At 41.4% G+C, this 21,920-nt stretch overlaps 2 protein-coding genes and 1 non-coding gene across 3 annotated transcripts; 1 reads left to right on the top strand and 2 right to left on the bottom strand.

Moving 5' to 3' along the window:
* Positions 1 to 9,026: 9,026 nt before the first annotated feature.
* Positions 9,027 to 10,662, bottom strand: LOC123698217. The gene is made up of 3 exons (XM_045644803.1): positions 10,505 to 10,662; positions 9,176 to 10,046; positions 9,027 to 9,131 (listed from the first exon to the last, which is right to left on the bottom strand). The coding sequence occupies exons 2-3, from the start codon at positions 9,974 to 9,976 to the stop codon at positions 9,027 to 9,029; spliced, it is 906 nt and encodes a 301-aa protein (XP_045500759.1). The 5' UTR covers positions 9,977 to 10,046; positions 10,505 to 10,662.
* Positions 10,663 to 13,867: 3,205 nt separating this feature from the next.
* Positions 13,868 to 14,768, bottom strand: LOC123698012 (iron-sulfur assembly protein IscA-like 2, mitochondrial). Its single transcript, XM_045644607.1, has 2 exons — positions 14,233 to 14,768; positions 13,868 to 14,121 (listed from the first exon to the last, which is right to left on the bottom strand). The coding sequence occupies exons 1-2, from the start codon at positions 14,475 to 14,477 to the stop codon at positions 13,944 to 13,946; spliced, it is 423 nt and encodes a 140-aa protein (XP_045500563.1). The 5' UTR covers positions 14,478 to 14,768; the 3' UTR covers positions 13,868 to 13,943.
* Positions 14,769 to 18,054: 3,286 nt separating this feature from the next.
* On the top strand, positions 18,055 to 18,130 carry Trnas-gga. The gene has a single exon. It is a non-coding gene; the product is annotated as a tRNA-Ser (tRNA).
* Positions 18,131 to 21,920: the final 3,790 nt, after the last annotated feature.

Genomic DNA, 21,920 nt, shown 5'->3' with positions numbered 1-21,920 from the left:
CAAGTTAAAAAGAGACTATTTTTTAATTTCTATAGATATGGCCATAGATCACAGAAACTAAAGGGAGATATGGTTAGGGGGCGGGGCCGGTGTCGCAGCAATATGCCCAAAAAGAGAACACATGCTGTTTGTTGCATTCAGTTGACGTTCGACCGTCGGCCGGGTATTATTTGACAATGCCGTGTTGTTCCGTTAAAGTTTGTAAAAACCGAAGTGAAACCAGCAACTTTAAGTCAAATGGAATCACATACCATCGGTAAGTACTGGAAATGGGGAATATTCATGTTTTTCTTTTTTGTCTTAAATTAATACTTTACTATTTTATAACGTAGAAAAAAATATTAATGGGCTTCAAAATACTCTAGATATTTTTAAAAATGAAATTCAAAACTTTTAAAAAATTTAAGCAGTTCAAAGTTCAAACGCCGCCATTGTGCGCGCGCTTTGCGTGACGTCACATGACACGTCCAGTGGGTGTTAACCTTATTTGCACTTTTTGAATATTATTTTAGGGGTTTAAATAATAAGTAAATAAAAAAAATCCTTTTCATTATAATATTACGATAATAACTAATAAGTATTCGAGAAAAAAATATTTTAGGCCGTTTCAAATTTTATGCATATTCCCTAAACAATATTACGTAGAGTGATTCTTGGTTTTATTATGTGACAGAACGACAGTCACAATAATTTATGTAAATAGTTTACAATACTTCTTCTGTACGTGACCCTATTCAAACGCGGAGTTCGAATACCGCAATGTATAATGAACATAATAAAGCTAACAAAAATTTTCTACCAAAATGATAGCTACAAATAGTACCTAATAAGAGTCCAGTCTGTTTAAAGATCGCATCTATTTTTTACGTAATCTAGAAGAGCACGAAAATCTAAAAAAATGGAAACCTTATAAAAATCTTGTTTAAATTTATGTGCATAATTACGTAAATATTAGGGAAGAAAAAGATAGATATTATAATTATTATTGTATTTTTATCGATACGTGAATATAAGCTTCTTGATACGTGACTTTACCACTTTGTCAAGCACTAAGCCTGTCAAACTATTTTCTTTTTCTTCCTAAAACAAAAAGGTAGAGGTTCTATGCTCGTATAATAATAATTTTAATTTATTTTTGCATATTCTGTGCTTAGATTACAAAATAAAAGACAGATGGAGCGTTGCCGAACTAAACCGAATAATTTATCGTCATTTTCAATAAAGCTATGTGTGCTGTCATTTCGCCGCTGCACTGTACGTACACGGTGCTTCTGTGTGCGTGTAATGTTGCCAGATATTGAAAAATTTCCCAAATGTTTCCCCGACTACGCAAAAAAGAGGGTTATGTTTTTCGAGTTTATGGATGTATGTATAATATTTCTTTGACACGCCCTGCAGTATAAACCGTTGGACCGATTTTGAGTTGTGAGGTTTCATTGCAATGATCTGAATTATTATGTTAGTGGCGGTAGTGACGTAGGCTATATACATAAATGAGAAGTCAAGTTTTAATTTTTATTTAAATTCTTTTATTACATAAAGTACCTGCCTACTAAAGTTATATATGGACAAAAAAGTTGTATTCAATTTTTTATTAAATAAATTACATAAAAAAAGTTTCAATATTAACTATAATAATTATATTATTTTTTATTTTTCATAATATATGAATACGAATAGCGGTAGTTTTTAGTCGAGAATACGGGACACTTTATTTTCATCATATCCATCATGGAGTTCACATAAATTAAATCGCTAGCGAAAACGACTATGACGTTTTTAAGCTTTATAAAAGTAACAAAATAATGTATTATGCTTATTAAAATAATCTAATAATTATCATGAACCTTTAGTGCACTATACAAATAATCACATTCACGATCGAAAAATCCAACAGCATTATAGGTCTACCAGAATCTGATGGCATATTTATATTTAAGAAATAAAAGATTTTCATGTGGCAACTTATTTGACAACTATCAAATTGGTTGTCAAATTATTTGTCTTTTTTGCAGTTGATAAATAATTTTTAGGATTTTGTCTAAAAAATCTTCGAAAATGTCGAAAAAGCCGCTGTGATCACAAGCAAGAGGTGTTGTTTATAATGTGTATAGAAAAATATTTGATGAAGAAGGGTCAAACACATCACAATTTTCAATTTAGAAGATTTTATTGGTAAATTGGACTTACCCGCTTTGATACTTTTAATTAAAAAATATTATATGTAGGTAACTATAATATTGTTTGTTGATTGGAATATAATTTTATGAAAACTTATTACAGGAGTTTCCAATACGGCTATTCGTCAAGTCCAAGCTGTCCAAGTCAATTTTATAATGTGTGTATCTGTTAATACTTACGAAAATAAACATAGTTTTATTTTACTTTTATTTTATTTTATAAAAAATTATAAGCAGTCTAGTTTTCTATCGATATAACATCGATATTTTCAACTGGCATAATGATAATGAACATACAAATATAGATAAAAGTAATATGTATATTATACATGTAAGTAGTACCTACAAAATATTAAGTGGATATCTCATTATTTGGTACAATATTGTTCACTTATGTAATGTGACTAATGATGTTGAGGACAAAATAAAAAATAAGCAGTATCAAGATCGGTCAGTCCATTTTCCCTAGGGTTGCACACTCAAAATTTTGATTTCCCCAATTGCCATCAGATTCTGGTTTACCTATACCCTGAAGATCCTTTAACCATTTTACCGTTTTACCAATAAAAATGGCAAATTCATTTTCAAAATACTGGCAACATACGTTGAAGTTTTGTATTCCTTCATATCTGTAAAATTATTATTCGTATTAAAGAAATAAATCAGCCAAATAATCTACAGAAAACCTGTGAAACGATGTTTTATCTTTTTTTTTGTTTTCGGGAACAAATTTTACAGCGTTTTATTATCACAAGACGGCATTTTTTTACTAAAATTGCAAACCCTTTTTGACGTATTGCATGACACTATATGCGCTATAGCACTGGTGCAGCGACAATGCAGCGACGTATTTGTTTTTGATTTCGTATTTTCTTTGACAAGGGCGACGGGCGGTTGTCATGCTCCATCTGTACTTTATTTTGTAATCTAAGATTCTGTGTTTTTTAATTTAATTTATCGTTTTAAAAATGATTTTAGTAGGTTTACCTACATACAAGTATTGTAAATTCTGGTTTAAAATAATTATTGAATATATGTCTATTACAAATATCAAGCATTATAAATGATTTAGGTACATTAAATAGCCTTCGGCGTCCATAATACAAAACAAGATTTAGAAACACAGCACTGATAAAAACTTATTTACCTACTTTTACAAGCTGTATTAATTTGGATTGTTTCTTCTTGTAAATTCATAATTAGGCTACACCATTTTTGTATTTTAACGGGTTTTAATCTCAAAATTGCCACAAAATCAACTGTGAAAAAAAGCAAACAGAAATATACAGGCCGAATTGATAACCTCCTCCTTTATTTTGGAAGTCGGTTAAATTTCAAAAAGAAACAGCCCTATAGCTAAACGTCATAATATCATCGCAGGGGCTTAGTTTCCTAACTGTATGTACCTACGTAGTATATATCTGTCAACTGTGCATTTACTATCGTTAGATCTTAGTCCATTGAAAAGTTACATTTGGGGTTGCATTTCTTAGAGACGCAATTTTATTTTTTTGATGTGTAGAGGGGGTTAGTGTGAAGCTATCACCAAGTTTGTGGGGTCGCCACCCTTGTCCCACGGCCGCCATCTTGAAAATAGCGGAAGATATGGTTTATACGATATATCTCTTAAACTGTTTATCTGAAAAAAAAATTTGTTGACATTATTTGTTGCAAATTAAATTTTCTACAATTTTGGTCCAGCAACTTTTTGTCGTAGAACTATAAATAAAAAGTTATAAGTGAAAATGTTTTGATAATAGAGATATTTATATTTTTCAATAAAACTTTTTTTTATCATTTTACGAAGAAATGATATCAGACCATTTTTGTAGATTTTTTTTCGAGGAACAACTTTTACATACAACATTTTTTCATAAAGTCAATAGCTAAGGTTTTAAAGCGCTCCGAAATTAGTACTATTTTTCAGTACTCTTAGCTATACGTTATACATCTATTATGTGTGTAGGTACTAATAATTATTTGTCATCAGTAATTGTTTTTTTCGTTATTATAATATTTTTAATAATTAATTTTGCAATATTATTAATAATTAATTATTGACTCTTTTCCCCACCATCCAGGAGGTAGAGTCTGGAAGCACGTGTTTTTTTACGTTGAAAAGCAGGGCTGAAATGTTCTGTTCTTGCAGTGCTGCATGGGAAAAGAGCCAATAGCCGTGTACTGAAAAATAGTACTCACTTCAGAGCGCTGTAAAACCTTAGCTATTGACGTAATGAAAAAATGTTGTATGTAAAAGTTGTTCCTCGAAAAACAATCTACAAAAATGGTCTGATATCATTTCTTCGTAAAATGATAAAAAACAATTTTATCGAAACATTTAAATAGCTCTAATTTCTGAACATTTTCGCTTATAAATTTTTTATTTATAGTTCTACGATAAAAAGTTACTGGATCAAAATTGTAGAAAATTTAATTTGCAACAAATAATGTCAACAAACTTTTTTATCAGATAAATAGTTTAAGAGATATATCGTAAAAACCATTTCAACCACTATTTTCAAGATGGCGGCCGTGGGACAAGGGTGGCGACCCCACAAACTTGGTTTTAGCTTCACACTGAACCCCCCTACACATCCAAAAAATAAAATTGCGTCCTCTAAAAAATGCAAGGTTAAGCCAAAAAAAATGTAACATTTCAATGAACTATCTTTGAATGGAATAAAATAAGAATTAAATGCCAAAAAAGATGCCACTTCAAGGCCCCGTAAAAAAATAAAATCTCATAAAATTTATAATTTTTTTTTATCTGTATTATGTATATCCTGATATGTATTTCCTGACGGATGAAATGTGGACGATTGGGTATTTTATAGTATGTGCTAGGTATATATTTACCATCGTACGCCTACCCGATAGATTGATCAATGGGCCAATTACCAGATATCAGGTGATAAAGTTCCAGAAAAACAGTACTTACTTTACATATTTTCTCATGGCTAATTCGAATAATATTATGTTTTAGAAAATACAGTTATAAAATAAGATGTCAGTACTTCCAACCACTTCCTGTGAGCCATTTTGGTTAACAGACTCCAGCTCTCAAAATTATTAAAAAGTCACCGAGATAAGTGAAATTCCACCAACATCAGTTCCCGTAAAAGACAAGTAATCACTTTATTACCCGTACGTATTAACTATTAAGTAACCGTTTACACGTAGGAGCCAGTTGAAGGTCTTAGTGATCAGCTTGTTTAAGGTGATTTCCTATGGCCACCTTCCGATTCTATCACCAAATCAGCTCTATGTCATGATAATTTTTCATCGCCATTCAATTTAGGTACATACGTAGGTATATAAAATTTTACACTATCGGAATCCGGAAAGTGAATCTAAGTTGCTTGCTAGATTTCAATGAGATCAGACAAAAATGCTTATAAAATAAAAATTACTGGGCTTCATCATCATCATCAGACCGCCTCCTTGGTACAGTGGTTGACGCGTGAGCGTAGAACCGAGGGGTCCTGGGTTCGATTCCCGGTGGAGACGAAGAAAAAAAATGTCTCGGTCTGGTAGGACACAGAAGGTCCCTACTAAGGACCTACTTGTCCCTAAAGAAAAATCGATCAGTGAAACATATGTATGCATAATGCATCTGCCCCTTACCCCACTCATGGGACAGGGGACATGGGACATCATCATCATCTTCATTACCAGCCCTTGTTTGTCCACTGCTGGACGAAGGCCTCTTCCAATGCAAGCCACTGAGCCAGGCCGACGGCCCTCTGCCGCCAATTGTGGCCAGCAACTCTGTGGCCGTCGTCACTCCACCGTGTAACGACGTCCTACGCTACGTTTGCCGAGCCGCGGTCTCCACTCTACGACATGACTACTATATTACTTGCTCTGTGGACATGACTACTCTGGGGTTACCCGAATCAATTTTTTTTGAGACAAATTCGAAACTATTCCGCAACAAACAAAATAAGTTCGGTTCAGAACCTCGGCGAAAGCAGTGTACATATTTCTCCTCCTCTTTTTTTTAAGTCGGTTAAAAATGGCGAGCGATGATTAATAAAACTAATGTTTCATAAATTGTAAGTTTTAAACTGTTTTGAACACTCACTCAAAACTAGTTTAATATTTCGTTGGAATTTGACAGAAGAAAGATCATAATTAAAATTCTGCATATTAACACCTTTAAAAATGTATAGACTGACTGACTGACGGAAGGACGGATGTACGAGCGGATGAACGGACCGAAAGAGAGACAGACAGACAGACAGACAACAAAGTGATCCTATTAGCGATCCGCATTTTCCTTTTGAGGTTACAAACCCTTTTTTTTTTTTTTTTTTTTTTTTTTTTTATAGTGGGGAAATCTTCCAAAGATACCCACGGCCCCCGGGGAAGGAGCCGTGGGTTATGTCGGATTCTTACCGACTAAAACCCCACTGTGTTCCGTCGAGCCGCTTTAATGAGGGGGCCGCGGGTATTTGTTAGAATTCTTCCGCAACCCCCTCGGCGGCAGCCCATCTCCAGGCCAGGCGCAAGCCAAGAACAGGAAAGGTGGATTGCCTGCTCTTCCCTCCCGTTGGCGGCATGAGCGGAACACGTCTCAAGTCGCCTCACCGCACCGGACGATGGATTACATTCCCCGTTCCACCGCCCGGCGCCCTTCGTCAAGGAGGCACGTTGCGACCGTGTAAAGCGGCCGCAACACGGCGACGACGCCCAATAAGACGTCTGCGCCGGATCGGGTCCGCGTGAGGATCCCTCTCGCGCACCCGCTCTGCCTCCTCTTTCTGCGAGATCACGCTCTCCGAGAATGCGATCACCGCACGCCAGGATCTGTCGCCATCCACCATTGCACGAACAACGGAGGGTAGAGAGAGATCCGGCCCGATTATCGCGACTAAGCGAGCACGGGGCTCAGCCCACGCGGGGCACACGGCAAGAGTGTGATCTGCCGTGTCCTCCGGGCAGGCACACCAGTGGCAGACCATGCTGGGCTCCCTCCTCGCGACTTTACACAGGTACCGCCCGAAGCAGCCGTGCCCGGACAGTATCTGCGTAAGGCGGAAGGTTATGGCACCGTGCCGCCTGTCGCACCACTCTTGGAGGACTGGACGTATGGCCGCAACCGTCCTCTCACCCGCGCTGGGCTCCTCGAGCCGGCGTTCCCACTCCCGGAACCGCCGCTCGACAGCCTCGGCCCTCCACTCCTCTACTTCCTCGTAGGAAGGATTCACCCCATGTGACCTAGACGCCGAGACGCGGCGATACACGTCCGCTAGCATCTCGGCGTCCAGATCCCATGGCGGCGTTCCGGCCATTACGCAGGCAGCCTCGAAAGACACCGTGCGGTATGCCCTAACTACCCTGAGCGCCATGACCCGCTGCGGCCTCCGCAAGAGGGGTCTGGTACGGGCGCTCAGGGTGTCTGCCCAGATGGGGGCCCCGTAAAGGGCCATGGAGCGGATTACGCCAGTGTATAGCCGGCGACACCCACCCCCAGCACCTCTAAGGTTTGGCAGCAAACTTCCCAGGGCTCCGGCCGCCCCTACAAGACGGGGGGCAAGGCGACGGAAGTGCTCCGTAAACCTCCATCGGCTATCCAACACGATGCCTAGGTATCTCATGGTGGTGGTGACCCTGATCGCTACTCCATCCACCCGGATCTCTGAGCCTGCGCTATGCAGCCTCCGGCGACCGGGAAAGAAGATGGCTTCGGATTTCTCCAGCGCCACCCGTAGTCCCAACCGCCGGATACGGCACACCACCTGCTCAACTCCCGTGGTAGCTAATAAAGCTGCCTCCTCGTATGTAGCCCCACGCGCAGTCACCAGAGTATCGTCGGCGTAACAAGTTACGCCAACACCTGGGAGGTTAGTGGCGCGTAGGACCCAGTCGTACCCGATGTTCCACAGAAGAGGCCCGAGGACCGACCCCTGTGGGACACCGCACGACACTTCCCTCTCACTCCATCCATCGCGGGTTGGATAGGCAACAGTCCTATCTGATAGGTATGACCGCAGCAGTCGCACCATGTAGCCCGGCACGCGATGATAGTGGAGAGCTTGCAGGATACTGCCCCACGGCAAGGTGTTAAACGCGTTGGCGATGTCCAAAGACACCGCCAGGAGGACTTCTCCACTAGCGGCCGCATCTTCTGCGGTGGCTCTCACGCGAGATATCGCGTCGAGTGTGGACCGACCACGGCGAAAGCCGAACTGGTTCCCGCTGAGGTCTGGTCCCACTCCCTCCAAATGGTTGACGAGGCGAGCTGCGAAAACGCGCTCAAAAAGCTTGCTCACCTCGTCAAGCAATACAATAGGCCTGTACGCTGAGGGCGAATCGCGCGGGCGCCCCTCCTTTCTTAACAGGACCAAATTCCCTGTCTTCCACCTACGGGGAAATTGGCCCCGCTCAAGGCAAGCCGAAAATAACCGCTCCACACGGGGCCCGAGGGCTTCCAACGCTAGCACCCACGCTCGACCAGGTACCCCGTCAGGTCCAGGAGCAGTGTTTTTCCCTTTAAGCCGCATAACTGCCGCCTCCAACTCCTCATGGGTAACGGCAGGGATTTCTTCTGCAGGCTCCTCCTGTGATGCAGGTGTCGCCGCCATCGGCGGAGGAGAGTATCTTCCCCGGTCCGGGAACAGAGACACCACAACCTGTTCTAGCAGACGGGGCTCGAGAGACTGAGACAGAGGCGGAGCCCACGGGCGGAGCTTCTGCCTCACCCGTTTATACGGCCGACCCCACGGCACCCGGTTCAGACCCTCGAGCATCTCTTCCCATGCTCTATCCTTGGCGCTGCTGATTGCCTCGTGCAGAGAGGTAACGCACTCCCTGTAGGAGGCATACAGTTGCGCTTCCTCCACTTCATCCCGTCCACTCCGGCGCCGGTGCCTGGTGTACGCCCGCCTCGCAGCCACGCAGGATGCGCGCAGCTGGGCAATTTCGGCGGACCACCAATACATCGGTCTTCTGCGCGGATTCGAGCGAACTCTACTCATGGCCGCATCACACACCTGCGCCATGGCATCAGCCATCCACGCTGCATCGTCCTCTACTGTTGTTGCGATCCGCGGTGCAGGGATCCATGCCTGAACTATGGCAGCCTCAATTAGGAGTTCCTTATCGAGACTACGAATCGACCAACGCGGACGTCCACCATTTAGGGAAGGCTCACCGCGAAACGCGGATGGCGCAGAGACGCTGAAGCGGATGTATCTGTGGTCCGACAGCGTTTCCACATCAGTAACAACCCTCCAGTCAGTAATTCGCCTTGCAAGGGGGGGGCTAGCGAAGGTGATGTCGACGATGGAGCCCCCTCTTTGCCGCACGCAGGTAAGCTCACTCCCGCGATTTACGACCGAGAGATCAGCCGCGACCGCCCAGTCCTGCAGCACCGCACCCCGCGCATTTCTCACCGATGATCCCCATGCCATTGATTTGGCATTGAAATCTCCGGCCAGAAGCACGGGCTGCGAAGGAGCTAGGTCAATCAGTTCCCCCAGATCTGCCAGGAACCGCTCGAATTCATCCAGGCCACGGTTGGGAGAGAAGTAGACCCCGATCACTGTGTTACCCTTGATCGAGGCCGAGACACAACCCCGCCGCCGGACTACCCTTTCCATTACTGTGCCGCCCTGCGTTACGAGCGTCACCAGTCCATCCAAGTCAGCCGCCCAGTTGTCCCGGGACGGCACGAAATAGGGCTCAGCCACCACCGCCACATCTATCCGCCACTCCGCCAGACTCTGGAGCAAAAGATCTTGGGCTCCGGCGCAGTGGTTGATATTGCCTTGGAGGAAATGGAGTAGAGCCATTACTGCGTTTCCATTTCGCTAACCGTCACATTCGCCTCGACGGGCGCGGGACAAGGACACGGTGCGGTACCTAAAAAAAAAAAAAAATTAAGTGGGGAAATCTTGCATAGATACCCACGGCGTCCGGGGAAAGGGCCGCGGGTTATGTCGGATTCCTACCGACCAAAACCCCACTGTGTTCCGTCAAGCCACATAAACGACGGGGCCACGGGTATAGGTAGAATTCTTCCGTGACCCCATCAGCAGCTGCCCGTCTCCAGGCCGACACAAACTATGAGCCCGCCAGCTCTTACCTCATAGGGCGGCGTGAACGGAGCACGTCTCACGCCGCCTCATCTCACCGGACGATGGACTAAATCCCCGCTCCATCGCCCGGCGCCCCTCGTTAGGGAGGCTGGTTGCGGCCGCGTAAATCAGCCGCAGCGCGACGACGACGCCCAATAGGACGTCGGCGCCGGATCGGGTCTGCGTGAGGATCCCTCTCGCGAACCCGCTCCGCCACGAACCCGCTCCGCCACGGTGCGGTACCTGGACCATCGCGTCCCCGATTTCCTCTTTTCCGCTTGGGAGCCTTGCAAGCTGGGCCCCCGAGCCGATGGCCTGCCGGTAGCTTGGCCTCGGAGCATAGAACGCAGCGAGCGGCGGAGGCAGAACATTCCCCGGCCTTGTGGCCTGTTTCTCCACATCGGAAACAGACGTTGCTTCTATCTACGAGCGAATTGCACTCGGCTCTTACGTGCCCCACCTCTAGGCAGCGGAAGCAACGCTGTGGCTTCACCTTGCCAAGCGTGACACTTGCAGAGATCCACCCTACTTGGATACGGCCTACCTGTGCCACCTTCTTTGCCGCGGCTATCGGGCAGCTCACCCAGGCTGAAGTCGAGCCGCGAGAGCCCACGCGCATGCCACTACACTTAACGTGTTCTGTAGGGCATTCTCCTGCCCGAGAAATCGCAGCCACGACATCTTCAACAGCCGCCGAGTCGTCCAAGCCGATGATGTGCACTTCAGCGCATTTCACCGGCCTGGAAACCTTGACGGTGCCTTCGTCCCAAATCTCCCGCAGCTTTGCAGCGAGAGCATCTGCCTCCTTCGAGCTTGCGGCACCAGGGACTTCTAAGATCCTTGCCCCAGTCGCGGCACGCTTGAACCGCAGCGCACCTACACCGATTTCCGCCAGATCGATCTTTTGGCGTGATCCAGCCATTATAGAGGCATAGGTGACGCCTCGCTCCACTGCGCCTGGCTGCAGAGCAATAACGACAGCCGAGGACGAAGGATTGCGCAACCTCTGCGCCCTCGAGCGCACTCGCGCCGGCCCCTTTTTCTTTTTCGCCTTGCCCTTCTTTCCGACGACCGTCCATTCCTGCTCCAGCCGTTGCTGCAACTGGGGAGCAGAAGAAGTGGTGGGCACAGCCTTGTCAGCTGGCTTGGTCTTTTCCGGCTGCCGTGCAGCCTTCCCCTTGCCCTTCCCCTTGGCTTTTGCAGCTGGACCCGGTTTTGCAGGCTGCGCAGCAGGCTGTTCCGGTTTTCTCGCCTTTGCTGGAGCAGCACCTTTCGCTGGTGCCCCATTAGGGGGCTTTGGCGGCGGAAGAGGAGGAAAGTCCTCGGTTGGGGCTTGCCCAACCGCCATTCCCTCAACCCTGCCATCCCCCGCCAATGGGGGCCTCACACACCTTTTTGGAGGCAACTCCAACGCTTCTAACCGGGCGTCCACCATTCCCCCAACCTGCCGCAAAATCTCCGCGGTCAGATCAGAGTCCACTCGCGTTTGCATGGGCTGTGCGGTCCCTATGATAGCCCTAAGCTCTCCCATCTCTTTTCGGAGGCCCGCGATTTCCGCCTGTAACTGGGTGTTCGCAGCTTGCAGCTGCCGCGTCTCCTCTGATGCAGTACGTTGTGCAAGAAGCACCGCCGCTTCTTGAATGGTGTCCGAGGCTTCCTTGAGGGAACGTTTGAATGCCACCCTTAGGTTTGTCGATTTTGCACGCACCTGCTCGATGGCATCCAGGCTCTCCTCTATACGGCGTTGGAGGGCCGCGGCAGAATCGTCGGCAAGACGTCCGTCCCCAGTTTCTCCAGCGCGGGAGGTACCGGCTCGAGAGGCTCGGGTGACCTGCGTTTCCTCGCTAGCCTCGAGCTCCGATTCCCTCCGTACGCGCGACAAGGCCTTCCTAGCGGCTGTCATGTCCGCTAAGGTCTTTCTTGCAGAGGCTGTACCTGCACAGAACCCCGCTGCTGCAGCCCCTCGCCCTTTGCCCCTTTTCGAGGCTTTCTTGGCCTGCCGCGTTCGGCCTTCTTCCGTGGAGGAGCCTGAGCAGCTCGCTCCAGAGGACCGCTTTCGCTTGGCCCACAGTCTATCCTCCTCATATGACTGGACCGTCATGAGACTATCTACGGACGTTGCCGTGGACAGCCCACTGGGTCCAGTCTTCCTCCTTCTGGTTTCAACGCGCCCCGTTTGGGTGCGCGCCTCCACCCCACGTTCCGTTTCGCTAAGCTTATCGGTCTCCGTTAGTCGTTTGCCAGTGGTCAGTTGCTCAGTAGCATTAGGGCCTGATGCATCACCCATGTGGCGGCCAGTGCCCCCTCCAGAATACGATGGGGCTGACGGTACTGTCCCGTCGGGACAGTCCCGTGAGGGATTCTCCACACTCGAAGCGAGGTGGTACCCTCCTGGAGTAGTTTTAGTTTTATTGACCTCCATTTTTGCTTTTTGTTAACCAGGGGGCGCTCCCCTGAGACATCTCTATCTGCCGGATTCCCACCGACCATTCATCCTCTCGCCGAGTGTCACTGACTTAGGATTGGGGTAATTTTTTATAGGGGTTGTCTTCCCCGCAGTCCCGTAGAACTCCCGGCCCTGTCTGCCATCCTGCGAGCAAAAGCTCCGCTGGCCCCTTCGAGCCACAGACACGCGCCAAAGCGCCATGCATCTCCTATTTACTCTTCTAATAAGAGAGGTACAGAGAGCAACCAGCTCGGTCCATATTCGCTTCACTCAAAGTGCTGGCTTGCACCCCAAGCTACTGAGCCCCTCCGCCGCGACAAGGCTTGGACCACGGGGGGGGAGGTTACAAACCCTAAAAATTGGTGGTATTACAATGAGTAGTTACTCACTCATTTGGGTATGAAACCATAAATTTCACTATTAAAAAATTGTCCAATAATTGACTTCTACAACCTTGTTGCCTCCGTCACTGCCTGGCTAGTCAATTTTTCAATATTTATCCTAGTCCAATCAGAGACAAATCTACAAAACAAATATCATTAAAATTCTATTCAGCCACTATTGGTCTATTTATGGTTATTCTATGTTTATTATATAAGGGATATGTAAAATTGGATAGCATTATATCAGTAATTTAATCAGAAATAAGAATGATTGAATTATGATTAAAATGTGTCCTGTCCTGTTTGTGGATAATAAGCTATTAATCTACAACACTGTTTTAAAACCTATCTGGACCTATGGTGTCCCATTGCATTGTGGGAAACTGCCAGTAAAAGTAACATTATGTGCATTCAACGTATTCAGAATCACATACTGAGTACCATCACAAGCGCCCCCTGGTTTACCAGAAATGTGGAGATTCACGAATATCTGAATGTACCGACCGTTCAAGCTGAAATCGACAAATTTAAAAATAGATATGCCGACTGCCTGTCGCGTCACCCCAATCCCCTTGCCCATGAACTCGTAAAACCTTCCCCCATGACCAAAAGGCTGAAAAGGAAGGATGTTTTCTAGAAGACAGACGAGACGCTGGTCTCGGCGTCTACATAATCTCACGCAGGCACCACATCTGCTTATAGTCTTGCAACTGATTGCAGATTAAACGGCAAAAAAATGTATATATTAAGGTTAAAATAGAAAATAAAAGTCCTGAACATTCTCTATAATATACTTAATATAACCTAAACACTACATTTGTACAAGTTTATTGCATTACTCATAAATAACTACCTAATCAATTTTTATTGAAAAACTAGCTCCACAGGAACAACCTACGTCGGCATTTGGATTTTGTACAACCCGGAACGCAGATCGTATTAACTCAGTGTGGTAGTCTATGGTCGATCCTTTTATATAATCTAATGAAGTTTCATCAACAACAACCTTCACCCCATCTCTTTCAATAATTCTGAAAAAAATAATTAAATATTACTTATAATTTTTGTTACAAGTTTAAATAAATAAAATTTTATGAAGGGTTATCTCCAAATGATAAAATAGGTACTACATAAATACATACTTGTCGTCATTTGAAAGATTGTTGTCTAAACTGAATTTATACTGAAATCCAGAACATCCTCCACTCTCCACACAAAGTCTCAAAAAGAAATTATCATGGCACAGCTCCTTCAGCCTTTTCACACAGGTTTCACTGAGCATAACTGCGTCACTTGAAGCAGGATTCGGTATTTGCTGGTTAGCATATGATCTCATCGTTTGGACATAACGGTAATTTTTCAACGATTTTAAGACTTTTAAAAACATTTTTTATATGTTATAGGTACTAATTTATTCAATTTAAAGAGAAATTATACATAGGTAACCAACTTCTTGAAATGTTAGCTAGAGCAGGCTAGAGCAGTCTTTCACTAGGTACGTAAAATGAAAAACATTTTTTTTTTTCAATAATATCACAATGCAGCACGATAAAATAAAATTCTTTTTTTGGCGAAAAATATAGTTCACCATGCGAAAGATTAGTAAATATTATAAAGTAATACTAATTTATTCTCTAATTCTTTATGTACCTATTACTTTTTGGGAGATTTGATGTTGAAGACCTGTGTTGAAGACCAATATAAATAAATAGGTAATCAACTTGACAGACTAATGGCTTTGACTTATGCAATGACTTATGACATAAGTAATACAATTATAGGTAATATTCAACTGTAGTCTGTCTGTCGATGGTCGATACTCGATACAGTGCGACACAAAAGAGATGACAAAAAATGAGGGCGCCACCGTCGCTCATATAGCAACACTGATACTGCGACGCAAGCAATCTTGATACTATAGAATAAAAATCAAAAAAATAAAAAGTAATAAATACCGCGATTTAAAGTTGTTCCATTCATCATCGTGTAAATTTAAGCCAAAAATACATTAGTATTTTAAATGACCTACCTAGGTCAAATTTTACTTAAATGTATTTGGAATTAGTTTATAGAAATCGGTCAAGCCATTTAGACAGCAGAGGCGCACATAGAATCAAACATACGAACAAACAAACATACATACATACAGCTCAAACCTAAGGCTCAAACACATTACGCTCCTTCTGGGTCCGTCAGGTAAAAAAAACAAGGTGATTTGAAAACTACATATTTTTATTTATTTTTTGTAGATATTCTCCTTCATTAATAAATAAATAAATAAATAAATAAATAAATTTTTACTCCCTTGCTCCACTATCCTGCGTGCTTTCAGAAACCCCTATAACAAACGAATTAAGATGAATAAAATCAAATAGTACATTTAACATATTTATTTAGTAGCTTAAAACTATTTTTTTTTTATGTCGGAGGCCAAGACTCTTAATCTTCTTCGAAAATAGTTATCACTATACTATTTAAGGCTGGTTTGATTGGATATAACTTCTTGACTCAAATTGTGCTGGTCGCACTCTAAAAACTAGTTTTTGTTTACATACAAATAACCTCAAATTAAATTTCAAAAACGTAATAATCGCCATAGATACGTACATTAAACACTCGTCACTAATGGAATATTCTATTTTACGTAGTACTGAGCAAAAATAAATGGAATCTCACCGGTATAATCTGCTGTACGTCTGTAAACGTTTTCCAAATATTTTTCTCGTTTTTCAGCTTGAAATTATGAGAAACACCGAATGAAAACTTTATATATGGCATCACGGACACCGCTACGTTTAACCTTTTTCATGATTTCTCCTTTTTTGAGTAAATTTCTTGTTTAAAATAACAATTTTATCTCAACTTAACCAAATAAACAACAAATTTTTATTCAACTTGACAGCTGCATTGATAATTCAGGGTTGCCAGATAATGAAAAAAAAATTAGTTCCAAATTAATTAATTTCATCTCTTTTATGTCGCACTGTATGTTTCAAGATGTGTCGAAACTTTTTAAACATAGTTAATTTTAGGTCAGTGGAAATTAACATTAGATTCGCAAAGCACGATGTAGTGCTGCATTTTTGTTTGGATCAGTCAGGGTGATGTAAATCCCAATTTGCAACTTCGAAAAAGTTGTGCTCGCTTAAAGATTTAATTTGCGCATAATCTTTTTTCCTACTTTCCCAAATTTTGTACTTTTGTTAATTACCTATCCTGCAAATGAAAAAGTATTATCTTTTTTATGATTTTATATGCCCTCAGTTTCAATTCTTTTTGATTTTCAGATATTGTGAGTGAACTATTTGTCTCACAGACTTTGTTCTATGCTCCAAATTCTAATGAAAGAAAAAAATGTGTGTGTGTACTAGTGTACACACATAAGAAGTGAAACTTCTTCATGACCTTATTTTCAAAAAATAATTTACAATATGCAACTTTACAGAAATACGTTGAATCACGCTTGGTAGGGATAAGAAAAAGATGGCGCGTAACGGAAAAATGTCACGCGTAACGAAAAAATGTTAGGTACACAAAAATTTTCCAACCCCGATAAAGAAGTTTCGTTTCAATCTACACTAATATTATAAAGAGGAAAACTTTGTTTGTTTGTTTGATTGTAATGAATAGGCTCATAAACTACTGGACCGATTTTAAAAATTCTTTCACCATTCGAAAGCTACATTATCCATGAGTAATATAGGATAGGTTTTATCCCGGAAATTCCACGGGAACGGGAAGTATGCGAGTTTTTCTTTGAAACCGCGGGCGGAGCCGCCGGCTGAAAGCTAGTATATGAGATACTGTTTTAACCACAGTTTTAACCCTTAATAAGGCACGAGCTTGTGTTTAAGATAGTTAAAAACTGGCATACGATCTAGTGTAAGTTTATGCTATAGATGCCAAAAAATATAATAGGTATTCAAATTTTCAAAAGTAGTGGGGAGAGGGGGAAACAGGGTATTTTTACGTGGGAAATTATTTCCCTTTGCCCGATTATGCTAATGCATTGAGTTTCTATGTGGGAAAATAATTCCCCTTGTCTGTTTAGGCTACACACTTTTACCACGTTTTGGTTGTTATTCACATTTTGGTTGTTATGCACTTGATCCCAGTTATGCCTCTTCTCAAAATTAATTTTTATAATTTAGGAATTGCTGTTATACTTATATGTATAATAAATAACACATATACATAAAATACTTAAAACAGAGACTACTCTCTTAAGAGACGAGTGGATGACTCAAAATACTGAATACTACATTCAGTCTTACCTACTTAAAACTTGAAAGAATAAAATCAGAATCTCTCTTTTTTTTAAATCGGTTAAAAATTACTTTACGCTAACGGGCAAGGGGAATTATATTCCCACATAGTAATTTGAAAAATTTTACGTGTTTATGACTAGATTTAGATACAAAACAATGTATTTCTCATCTTATTCATTCCCACTTATGTGACGCTGTAATCTAATAAATGGATAAACCGAATTGGATAAAAATATAACTAAGTGTACTTCACCCGTTATGCACTTTTATTTGATATGTCACTTGGGTATATTTGACAACATTCGTTTTTTTTCATTCCCACTTTTACCCATAAAAATATAATAAATGGATGAACCGATTTTGATAAAACATGTCTAGTTCGGCGGGTCACGAGTGGCTGAGTTGGTAAGGCATCCGCCCCGGAATGGCGCGAAGGATGCGGTTCCAAGTCCCGCCTCGTGATCGAATTTTTTCTATTCTTTATAAATTTATATTTATAAAGCATTTGAATGCCATAAAAACCAAATATATAAATTCAAGAAAAGGTCGTGTTCCATCGTTACAATATTGTATTCACTGAAAAGTGCTTCATATTGGTTGAGATGGTTGTTAAATCATGTCAATAGATGGCGCGCGGTGTGTCCCTTAAGACACATAAAACTGAAAGGATAGAATAAATTCGATTGCTCAGGCGGGTCACGAGTGGCTGAGTTGGTAAGGCATCCGCCCCGGAATGGCGCGAAGGATGCGGGTTCAAGTCCCGCCTCGTGATCGAATTTTTTCTATTCTTTATAAATTTATAAAACATGTCTAATTAAACTTTACACGTCATGCCCTTGACACGTATGATATGTCACTTGAGTATATTTTTGACAAATTCATTTTTTTATTACCACTTTTATACCTATATTAAATAAATGGATGAACCGATTTGTTACTGATAGTTCGTTCACTTTCATTTAATATATCACTTAGGTACTTATATTTGACAACTTTCGTTTTTTTCATTCCCACATTTACCCCTATAATAATATACCTAGGTATAATAAATGGATGAAAAAAACCGCATCTCATTCGGATTACCTGTTAGCGAGCTACGGTGGCACAAACAGACACACACACACAGACACACATAGCGGTCAAACACTTATCACCCATCTTTTTGCGTCGGGGGTTAAAAATATAATACGACATAATTTAAAGGACATTTTATGTATAAAATTTACCTAGAAGTAAGAATAATTCTAATCTGCCCACCCCCCCCCCCCCCCCCCTTGGGCACTTTCGATATGATCACTTGGACATTTACAGGAATAATAATTGTAACAGATAACTTACGTTTTATCGTACAGTGTTAGAATGCCTTAGCAAATGTTCGCCGTGAATACTTGACGATTGACATGAAATAAACACTAAATGTTAAATGAAGATTACCACAATATATTAGTGAAAACCGCATCTTAATCGGATAAGCCGTTTCTGAGATTAGCGTGCACGAACATACAGACAAACAGACAAACAGACAAACAGACAAACCGACAAACAGACAAAAAAATTTTTAACTACAGTTTTGGGTTTGGGATCGATTTAATAATAGCACCTGCTAATTTTTTTTATATATTTTGATTGTACAGACACGACTTTTCTAGAATTTTATTATATATATATTGAATTGATATTGATGATATTGATGATGATGATGATGATGATATATACTGTGATGGTACAGTAAGCATACCAGTATTCTTAAAGAGATCTCTGAGTGAGTCCCGAGCACGTAAATTATATATAGAGCGAATGACTCTTTTCTGTAAGATAAATATAGTTTCTATATCTGCAGCCCTGCCCCATAGTAGAATTCCATACGACATAATACTATGAAAGTAGCTGAAATAAACGGACTGCATATGCTGCTGAACTGAGCTTACCTGCAGCGGTGTTGACATGGGTTCCCCACTGTAGTTTCTCGTCCAATGTTAACCCAAGAAATACAGTCGATTCTGTAGGGTGTAATACCTCCCCGTTCAAGGTAATATTTCTGCTCAACTTTTTAACGTTAGGTAGTAAAAATTCAACACAAGTTGTTTTTTTGGCATTTAATAATAAAGTATTAGCAGTAAACCAGTAAAAGAGTACTGTTCACTTCGTCAACATTTGGGTCATGCCTATTGCCTATCCACATTGAATATTAAAGAGGTATTATCTGCAAACAGAACTATTTCACACTTATCCTGTAAATAATAAGGTAGATCATTGATATATACCAAGAACAAGAAGGGTCCTAAAATAGATCCCTGTGGAACACCAATGTTAATTGACGCACCGCTAAAACGTTCTCCATTAACAACTACAGTTTGTATCCTATCATGCAGGTATGAAGCTATGAGGTTCTGAGCTTGTCCTTTAATCCCATAGTGACTAAGTTTACGCAATAAAGTACAATGTTCAACGCAGTCAAATGCCTTGGAGAGGACACAAAATATCCCCAAAGCATTTTTTGAGTTTTCCCATGCCTTATATTATATATGTGTTAGTTGTGCAACTCCAGCATCTGTGGTTGAGCGCCCCTTTGTGAAACCAAACTGTTTGGTGTGCAGCAAATTATTAGAAGCAAAGTGACTAGTCAATTGGTTTAATATTAACTTTTCAAATACTTTACTTAATGTTGGTAAAATTGAGATAGGTCTATAGTTGTTACAGTCTTCTTGATCGCCTTTCTTAAAGAGAGGTATAACTTCACTAAGCTTTAATAAATGTTATGAAACTCGTAAAAAAGAATGATCTCATAATTATTATACTATCACAAGTTATAAGTAACAACCAGCACGGAATCCATGTTACTGAGTGTACATGACTGCGAGGTAAACGTTGCGCGTCTGCCACGCGTCCGCAACGAATTCGCTGCGCAACCGCGGCGTGTTCGTTGTGTGCTCCGCTTTAAAAACGCTCGCAATCCGCTAGTGTGATATAGCCCGCTTGTAAGTCACACCGGAGAAGTATGGCATGACACTAAAATGAGTCAAAGCATGCTTTTTAGTTTTAAAACTATAGGTATTAATTGAATTACTGAAAATTGAATTACTTAAACTAAAAAAATTGCGCGAATTTTATCATTTTTCCGTAGTGCGCTCTAGGCACAATTTTGATAGCGGAATTTTATTCGTGAGAATAAAATCCGCGCGGTGAAAAACCGCTGTGCGGACAAGACACAAACACAAATATACAAACTGTGATATAAACAGATAGGTGTAGCTAATAAAAGCGTGTAAAATGAAGGGATGATCTCAATAGGTTCGTTGCACGACTCCGCATTGCGAACATAGCCATACTTCACAGTTACAAACTTCATACTACACAAAATATTCGTGTGGAAATAATTCGTACCGCTTCGCTTTCATCTCGCATCAAATTACAGAATTTCCCGTGCTAATTTATGCAGATGTCGTGGTCATATCGTAGATTTGATCATTTCATGATATGAGTGGCCATTTCACGAAATGGTCGCATATCGTGAAATGGCCAATTTAGTTTGGCCACATCATGATGTGGTTTGGGCAGATCAATGATAAGAAATCGTTTCACGATATGGCCAATTAACGCACGGTTTTTTCATGAAATGATCAAAATTATTTGATCATATTTATTTATTTATTTATTTATACAATACAATAATACAATTCATTATAACTTAAATTAAACTGGCGCAAACATAATCTCTTTAGAGATTTACCGCGCGCCAGCGCCGTCGACATACAAAATAAAGATACGATAATATTGACAAACAATAATACAACATTATTACATACATTCATTTACAGAACCAACAAAAATATTTCGCAACATCCAAGTACATCCTTTATCCAATGATCGCAGGAAACAACACTCGTGGGTAGAAACAAAAAAGAATGATCTAGTTACCGTCTTATCGCAACTGCGGTCTGCGCTCCGCACCCACAGGGTGTTGATTTTCGTTTACAGTTAATTAGTTTATAAATTGAATGAAATTTTCTACACAATTATAATACGTCAGTAGATAATGTATGTGTGTATTTTATGTATATATACACATATACACACACACATTATGGCGTTAGTCTATATCATACATGATTTTTAAACATGTTCGTAATTATGAATATTTATCAATAATTAATTGTTCATACCTAGTAGTTTTTTAGTTTTATTTTAATATTTTTATTTGTTAGTGTATCTTTGAGTGTTTTAGGTAGTCTATTTATTAAGTTAGGAATTACGTAGTTCAATGTTCTCTTTCCTTTAGTTATTATAGCTTGGTAACTGTAGAACTGAGAGGTCCGCCCTACGAGCTGAATAATATGAGTGTTTTATTTTGATGATATTATCTGTAAAAAAGTGTTCTTTTAATAACACTAATTCAACTTGTTCGTGAATAGGTAATATTTTTAGAAAAGAGAATAATTTACTTTTCGCATATCGTAAAATAGTTACATTAATCGTTGGTAGAGGCGCTGCAAGCTCTGTGTTTATGTGATAAGATGGCGGCCGCTGGCGAAAATTAAATTATTCGCAGTTAAAAACTTCAT

Source organism: Colias croceus, chromosome 15 (genome assembly GCF_905220415.1).
Source record: "Colias croceus chromosome 15, ilColCroc2.1".
Lineage (NCBI taxonomy): Eukaryota > Metazoa > Arthropoda > Insecta > Lepidoptera > Pieridae > Colias > Colias croceus.
Note: the sequence above shows the minus strand (reverse complement) of the source record. Positions and strands in the feature narration are given on the sequence as shown.

Excerpts from the sequence above, each read along its gene's own strand:
- LOC123698217 (XM_045644803.1), bottom strand. The coding sequence starts at position 9,976 with ATGGCTCTACTCCATTTCCTCCAAGGCAATATCAACCACTGCGCCGGA. Across the intron at positions 9,132-9,175 it reads TGGCTGATGCCATGGCGCAG|AAGACCGATGTATTGGTGGT; the intron begins GTGTGTGATGCG and ends GAATCCGCGCAG.
- LOC123698012 (XM_045644607.1), bottom strand. The coding sequence starts at position 14,477 with ATGTTTTTAAAAGTCTTAAAATCGTTGAAAAATTACCGTTATGTCCAA. Across the intron at positions 14,122-14,232 it reads AATCTTTCAAATGACGACAA|AATTATTGAAAGAGATGGGG; the intron begins GTATGTATTTAT and ends TATTTTTTTCAG.